At 37.4% G+C, this 7,920-nt stretch overlaps 1 protein-coding gene across 6 annotated transcripts in view; it reads right to left on the bottom strand.

Annotated features, from left to right (window-relative positions):
- Nucleotides 1-7,920, bottom strand: part of zfh2 (Zn finger homeodomain 2) — a 197,173-nt gene that overhangs the window by 86,603 nt on the left and 102,650 nt on the right. For all 6 annotated transcript variants that reach the window (XR_001847086.1, XM_017612500.1, XM_017612503.1 and 3 more), the window contains exon 4: nt 4,864-6,822. Coding sequence is in view for 5 of the 6 variants with exons in the window: in XM_017612500.1 (XP_017467989.1) it covers nt 4,864-6,822 (1,959 nt within the window). In the remaining variant the exon portion in view is untranslated. The remainder of the gene's footprint in view (nt 1-4,863; nt 6,823-7,920) is intronic.

The raw sequence follows: 7,920 nt of genomic DNA, 5'->3' as shown, positions 1-7,920 counted from the left end.
GTTGGTCCTAGTACAGCATACTAAATGGCCGAAAATTTAAAAAATCGGACAATAACCACGCCCACATCCCATATAACGGTAATTTAGAGAAATACAAAATCTTCGATAAATCAGTAAATATTAAGCTAATTTATTCAAAATTGATGCTTGCAACAATTCTTTACCAAGAAATATGTTTATGGTAAAATTTTGGAAAATGGGCGTGGCACCGCCCACTTATGATCACATATATGTATATCGGTAACCGTTCTACCAATTTGTACCAAACTCGGTACGGTTGTTGTGCTTGCCACATAAAAGACAATTGTTAAAAATTATTGAAATCGGGCTAAAATTCCGGCCGCTTTTCATATAACGGTAAATTTCAGAAATGCTTGAAACTGCAATATTTCGAAATTTAAGGACGGTGCTCAAAATTGGTACACCCCGGTTTACCATCTAGCGGTAGCTTTCGGAAAGGTGAAAAAACATATATTTAATACTTGCGCCGGGTATTTAATGTTCGGCTCCGCCCGAACTTAGACTTTCTTACTTGTTATATATAAATAGAGGCGCCACGCCCCCTTTTCCGAATTCAAGCAAACTTCACGTAAACCATCTGCATGATAGCCCGAATGTGCCGCATAAATTTGGTTGAATTCGGTGAAGCCGTTCTCAAGTTATATGATCACACCAAAAACGTTCACTTATTTTTATATTTTAGTTAGTATGGGTGGTGCCACGCCCCCTTTTCCGAATTCGAGCAAACTTCGCATAAACCATCTGCATGATAGATTGAATATGCCACATAAATTTGGTTGAATTCGGTGAAGCCGTTCTCAAGTTATAAGGTCACACCAAAAACGTGCAGTTATTTTTAACCGACTTCCAAAAAAGGAGGAGGTTATCAGTTCGTCGGTATTTTTTTTTTTTTTTTTTGTTCTTTTGTATGTATGTTACCGCATAACTTTGGACCACGTCAACCGATTTCGATAATTCTTTTTGCATGGAAAAGGTAGTGTCTCAGAGGTGGTCCCATACTAATCTGGTTAAGATCCGATCAGTGGATCATGAGATATATATATATATATTTTTTTTTATATGAGAGTTGAAGTCGGTTTTTTTTTGCTAAAACTTACTTGTTATATATAAGATATACCAAAATATTGTCAAAAAAGCGTTCTCCGGCGTTTTAAAGTATTATCTGTTACATACATTCATAATTCTGCTTTGAATAAAAATGTACTGAAAAGTACTGATTTTTTAAGCAGGAAAAAGTCGAACTTACTGCTTTTGCGCAAAAAAATCTGGCAACTCTATCTGTACGCATCTTGATTTAATTTTTTTCAAACTTTCAGGAATTAAAGTACAAAAAAACTAAGACGGTTTTGTTCCAGGATGTTTTTATTCGTATGTCTTTGTGGGCGTGGCTACTGCCTAAATTTCGAAAAAAGGCAATTTTTGAAAGTACTACTGAGGCCGCACTACTCAGTCCATGTAGTTGATGCGGATATCAGTAGAAGGGTCTTTAAACAAGCTATCTAACGTTATAACTTGTGTTTATAAAATATAAATATGTCATAACGTTATCGTCTGAAAACTAAAAATCGGGCTGCTCAAAATATGCATTTCGAGCATTTTCTCAAAAACTGGTTAGTCGATTTTATTCTAGGTCTCCACAAATCTAGCTTAAAACCTTAGTTTTCATCTGGTATATCGCTTATATCTGAGAAAACTCTTGTTGTGGAGATACTGCGATTTAAATTGAAAAAATGTCGCTCCAAAAAGGGTCAAATGCTTAAAAATTAACATATCCGTCTAACTTAGTTACATTAAGATATAAAAATAACATACCCAGTTCTCTGAAAAAATGACTATTCCCCGATTGCCACTTAAACCGAAATTCCCTGCAAATCGGGGAATTTCCCGCGAGTTGACAAGTTGAAGGATGCAGCTGTGCTGTAAGAGTTTTTTCAGTCATATGCCGAAATTGTAACATTTTTCCCCATTTTAATTGCAGATATGTACACAGTATTTAAATATGCTACATGGGTTCATCACCCGCACTTAACCTAACTGAGAAGACGCGTACAATATTACCTACAGTTGTTAGTGCATTTAGTTCACTCATTGAGCCGCTACTACTTACATACATATCGTCGTTTAAAGTACAAAACCGCGTATCAACAAAATGCAAAACCGCGTATGCGAGGTTGCATAAATTATTTTCTAGAGAGTAAAAACACTCATATTTCAAAATGGTTCTCGTTTTTATAAAGCAATCGCATTTCTGGCTAATATATTTCAAGACGAATGGATAAGGATTGAGCCAAGAGCTTGTGTGAGCAAATCTAATTTTTGACAGCTAATGACAGTTACGCGGTTTTGCAGAATGACCATACGAGCAAAACTACTTGGGAAAAAAGCATTAGTTTAATAGTACGAGTGCAACACCGTACACGTGATAGAAGTAAAACTTCTTAAAAAAAGCACATATGTGCGCCCCGCACCCGGTAGAAATCTTAACAAAAATAAACTACGAGACAATCAGACGAATACAGTTGTTTATTGTATCTAAAGTTGGTACCAAGTTGATAAGTTTTTGTCATTTCTCATAATTTTTTTTTTGAATTTTTTTCGAATACAAAGGATATGATCATTCTTTTTTGCTTTATTCCGTATTCAAAAGTTATATGTTTCAATGGACACATCGATCTGAATACATAATTTAGATTTAGATAATATTTTTAGCAATTAATTTGAGAAAAATAAAACATTTAGATTATTGTTTGTATTTTCGTCGATTATAAATTCGCTACCCCAAAATAATTGATAACGAATAAAACACCTCTTTAAGGTAAAATTTTCGAGTGACGAAAGCTGAACTAGAAACACAAAATTTATGATATCAACTTCGTGACGAAAATTATACCGATTTTTTAACTGCCTTTGAAACGTAGGGAATATACCAGATGAAAGCTTAGGTTTTGGGCTAGATTTGTGTAAACTTAGAATAAAATCGACTAACCAGTTTTTGGGAAAATGACCGAAATGTATATTTTCAGCAGCCCGATTTTTAGTTTTTAGGCGATAACGTTATGACATATTTATATTTTATTAACACAAAAGATAGCGTTGGATAGCTTGTTTGAAGACCCTTCTACTGATATCCGCATCAATGACATGGACTGAGTAGTGCGGTCTCAGTGGTAGTTTAAAAGATTGCCTTTATTCGAATTTCTGGCAGCAGCAACACCCACAAAGGCATACGAATCAAAACCTCCTGGAACAAAACCTTCTTAGTTGTTTTGTACTTTAATTCCTGAAAGTTTGAAACAAATTAAATGAAGGTACGTACAGACGCGACATACATACCAAAGCATATCGAAGTGGAGACACGAACCAAAACACGTTTACCTCTATATCTTTCCAACTAGTAGCCGGAAGTTAATATATTAGGTATCGTTTGAAAGGTATTGGCCTATAGAATAACACTAAATATGTTGGGTGTATCCGGTTAATCGTTTATGAAGCTTGAATACATTTTCTGGACACACTCTGCAAGACCTTTCCAATGATATCTCAAACATGTCGATTGGACGTCTGGATAAAAACTTCCAAATCTCGTGTATATATAAGCGAGTCATTTCAGCATGCTACTGTGGCTACTTTCGTCACTCGCGCGCACTGCCGTGCGCTGTGATGCTTCGCGCCTGATGGTAGTATAATCACTTGATGGAGCCAGCAAGCTGGTGTCGTATATTTCCCCTTTTATACAAAAAGGTTTTTGGTTGGATAAAATATTAGTTTTTTTTTCAGAGTTCATTGTTTTTCTATTCCATTACTTATAGAAAATGTTTCCGTGTAGGGCTGTGCGATTATTCGATTACTCGAGCAAGTTGGTTAATCAATTATTCGGTTAATCAATTACTCGAGTAATCAAGATTGTGATTACTCAAAACGATGATTAATCGAGTTACTTGAAATATGATTACTCAAAAAAATAATTTTGCTCGTTAAAAGAGTTTGCTTTGGAAAATGCTTATTTCCTTTTTTACATTCTGTATATGAAAAAAATTTTTTGTTTTAATTTTTGAAAACAGAAACGTTGTTTTTAAGGTATCAAGGAACTTTAACTACTTTATACATATGTAAAGAGTTAAAAAATTTAGATTACTCATTTTACTCGAAATGTTGATTAATCATAAAGCAAATTACTCAAATATTTTTGTTTTTGGTTAATCAAAAATCTTGATTACTCGAGTAACTGAACTTTTGAGTAATCATAATTTCCAATTAATCGAATAATTGAGTTATTTACTTTATGATTAATTAAAATTTTGAGTAATCAATTAATCGCACAGCCCTATTTGCGTGTATACTTATATATATATGCATATGTAAGTAAAAAAATTTAGCTACCATTTTGAGCCACAACGACTCTTTTTAGCCGTTTTTTAAAGGAATTTGACTACCACTAAAAAGATTTGCGGCAACACTGATTCGAAGCTGGCAACGATATTTTCGAGTTCACTCGGATTCAGTGATATAATTTTTTTCGTATTCGTAGCGGGCATTCGAATTCGTAGATTTTCTACGATAGATTCCGGATAGCCCTGAATCCCCCCGGGCCCGGGCTTTTTAAGGGACCGATAATATCAGATGAAATTGCTCCTTCGTTACAGGCTTTTATTACAAATATATATAATATATACCCTATAAATTAAAGAAAATTATAATTTTCGTTTAAATTAATAAAATTTATGTATAGGGGCCCGGACTAAAAACTCACGGACTCGAGTTTTCTCCCGACGGTCCTAAATATTGGATATATATGTAAGTATATTGGGAATCGTAAATCATTTTAATAATCAAATAACTTACCTTCTGGAGAAGCAGCTGCGGAAAGTGGCAATGCTTGCAATATAGGTTGTTCAACTACCTTGAAGACGTCATCTAGGCTAGGTGGGTCCAGTTGTTCGCTGCGACGTTGGAGACTCACAAATTGCTCTACTTGCATATGACGAAGACTTTTTACATGTTGGATCATATTTAGTAGAGTAAACGCGCTGTAGTTGCACAACTGGCATGTCAATGACTTTTCGGTTGTTTTTGCCATGTCCGTTGCTGTATTAGCACTGCCTTGAGTGTCCCCAGTAGTATTGTCGCGCGCAATGTTGCCGCCGTGTGGCTCGCGTATGCTGCTAACGGTTTCACCCGCAGACTTTGAATGCTGTTGTATTTTGGTCTTTTCAAAGTTATTATGTTGCATGATGTGCAATAAATGTTGGAAGATCATACGCATCGTTTCGTGTCGCATTTGCTGCGTGTGCAATGAAAGCTTCTGGATGGAATTCGTATAAAAATCACAGCAATTACATTTTAGCTGCACCGTGTTAGCAGCAAGCTGCAGATATTTAAGTTTATACTCGTTTTGGGGCCCACCTTCACGTATGTGATTGATATAATTCAGTTTTTGAAGATGTTTATCCGTTTTACTATGTAGCTGAAAGTTTGCCTTCAGATTTGTTTTGTAGTTACATAGGCGGCATATGTAGTTATTGTTTAAAATGACCATTATATCTGTGTTGACAGAACTGTTGACATTACTACTACTGCCACTAGCGGCGATGCTCGCGTTTGTTGTCATGGAGTTATTTCGCGAGCGATCAATCAATAAATGCTGATTAAGCTCGTCTAAACTATTCGAGGAGAAGAAATCACACACTAAGCAAGTGTAAAGACTTGTGGGGCAAGGATCGGCGCGGACAGGTGGCTCCAGCGTTTCATCGCCGCTGCAGCCGCCACTAACACTGGAAGACAAATTTATATCGCTGGTAGTAAAAGGATCCGTAGACAGCAACAGTGTGGGCGAACCGCTGTTCGGGGAATACGATTGCTGCAACTGTTGACGCAATTGTTGAATTTGTTGTTGCTGTTGCAATTGTTGTTGTTGTGGCAGAGTTGTTGACTGCTCAACTTGCATGGGACGCGGAGAGGAGGTCGGCGAAGTCTTTAGCTTGGTCACAGATTCATGAGGTTGTTGCTGTTGCGACTGTTGCTGGCTAACGGCTGCGGCATTGTGCTGCAGCAATTGTATCATGAGTGCCTGGTTATATGCCAAGTCGGCCAAAGCTATTTCCGGTATAAAGCCGCTGGCTAACCCGCTGCCCAGAGCTGGCAATTGGGAAGCAGCCTGGGATGCTGCCGTTAGTTGCTGGTGCTGTTGTTGAGCAGCGGCAGCAGCAACAGCCTGCTGGTGCTGTTGTAAGAAGCTGTACGCTTGAATATGCTTGATATTGTTTTGCAGGGCAGCCATGTTGTGGGTGTGCTTCTCACTGGTCATGTGTATGCGTAGGTTTCGAGCCACTGATGTTTCGTAACTGCAAATGTCACAACGAAAGGACGGCTTACTTTTATTGAGGATACCACAAGCATTTCCAGATGCATCGACACTATTACGCCCACTACCATTCCCAGATGACCCTCCGCTGCCCACGATTGCCGAGTTGCAGCCAATCGACGATTGTGGCTGCTGGGGCTGGGACTGTGTTAGCGTTTGCTGTGCTTGTGATTGCTGCTGCTGTTGAGCAGCTGCAATATTGTTGGTTAGCAACAATTTCGATGCGACATCCGTCTTCCCACTGCTGGCTACGGCCACCGCGGCCGCCAACATATTTTGTGAGCTGTTCAACTCTTGCATATTGTTCAAATGCTTGTCCGATTGCATGTGAATGGAGAGATTCCCTTTGGTCGTTGTCGAATAGTTACAAATTTCACACCGATACGGTTTATACCCACATGAATAAGACTCACCACGAGCCAGGCGCGGATGTTGCTGACCTGTACATAAAAGTTAAATGTTTCAAATAGCAGTGTTATTTAAGCTTTCAAAAAGATTGTCTTATTTTATTTATGTACGTATTTCAATTCAATTTGCACTAAGTCTCAGTTTTATTTGAACGTCGATATAAGAGTATTGAACTGAAGAGAAGGTAAGCTTCCCTGTAAAACATTTTTTTTGAGTATCTGTATTGTAGAAAAATTTTAAGGAATTCTAAAGGTCTCATCCCATTTTTTGCCGAATTTTCTAAAATGAAATAAATTGTGGACACTTCGAATCTTTTACGAAATTTCGAGCGAAAATCGGTAAGGCAATGAAAAAAATGCTGCTATGTGAAGAATTTCTTGCAGAAGGTTTTCAGAATTTTCCTTATTTTTCGTACAGAACTTTCTTTACGAGTTCGTATCAACCACTTCATATAATTTTCTTTGAAGATTCGTAAAAAATTCGTTAGAGAAATGAGACAGTCCTAAAGATTTAGTTAAGATTTCAGGAACATTGGTTTGCAGGGTTATTGAGTATCAATCTTTTATACATTGACCTGCAAATTCACTTATATGTACATATCAGGGTTGTTGCGAATATTCCCATTCGCAACCGCGGAACTTCCGCATAAATTTTAACATTCGCATTCGCAATAATCAATGCGGAGCTTCTGCGAATGCGAATATTTTGCAAGTACACTGATAAAACGTATATCTGGAAAACAAAAGATGTTAGCCGACATTTTTATACCCGAGCGCACTTGTGCACAAGGGTATATTAATTTTGTTCACGTAACAGTAGTTCGTAACAGCCAAAACGAATCGAGATAGATATAGGCAAATGTATACATATATGCTCAGAATGAATAGAGAAATCGATTCGTCCGTCGTCTGTCAGTCTGTCCGTCTGTCCGTCCGTCCGTCCGTCCGTGTACACGATAACTCGAGCAAAAATTGAGATATCTCAACGGAATTTGGTATGTAGGTTTCTGTTAATCCAGGGTAGGTTGGTATTGAAAATGGGCGAAATCAAACAGTAACCACGCCCACTTCCCATATAACGGTAATTTCCAGAAATACGAAAACTGCGATATTTTAGTAACTACTGAAGAT

This window comes from Rhagoletis zephyria, unplaced genomic scaffold (genome assembly GCF_001687245.7).
Source record: "Rhagoletis zephyria isolate East Lansing unplaced genomic scaffold, Rhagoletis_zephyria_1.1 Rzeph_scaffold_00553, whole genome shotgun sequence".
Classification (NCBI taxonomy): domain Eukaryota; kingdom Metazoa; phylum Arthropoda; class Insecta; order Diptera; family Tephritidae; genus Rhagoletis; species Rhagoletis zephyria.
Note: the sequence above shows the minus strand (reverse complement) of the source record. Positions and strands in the feature narration are given on the sequence as shown.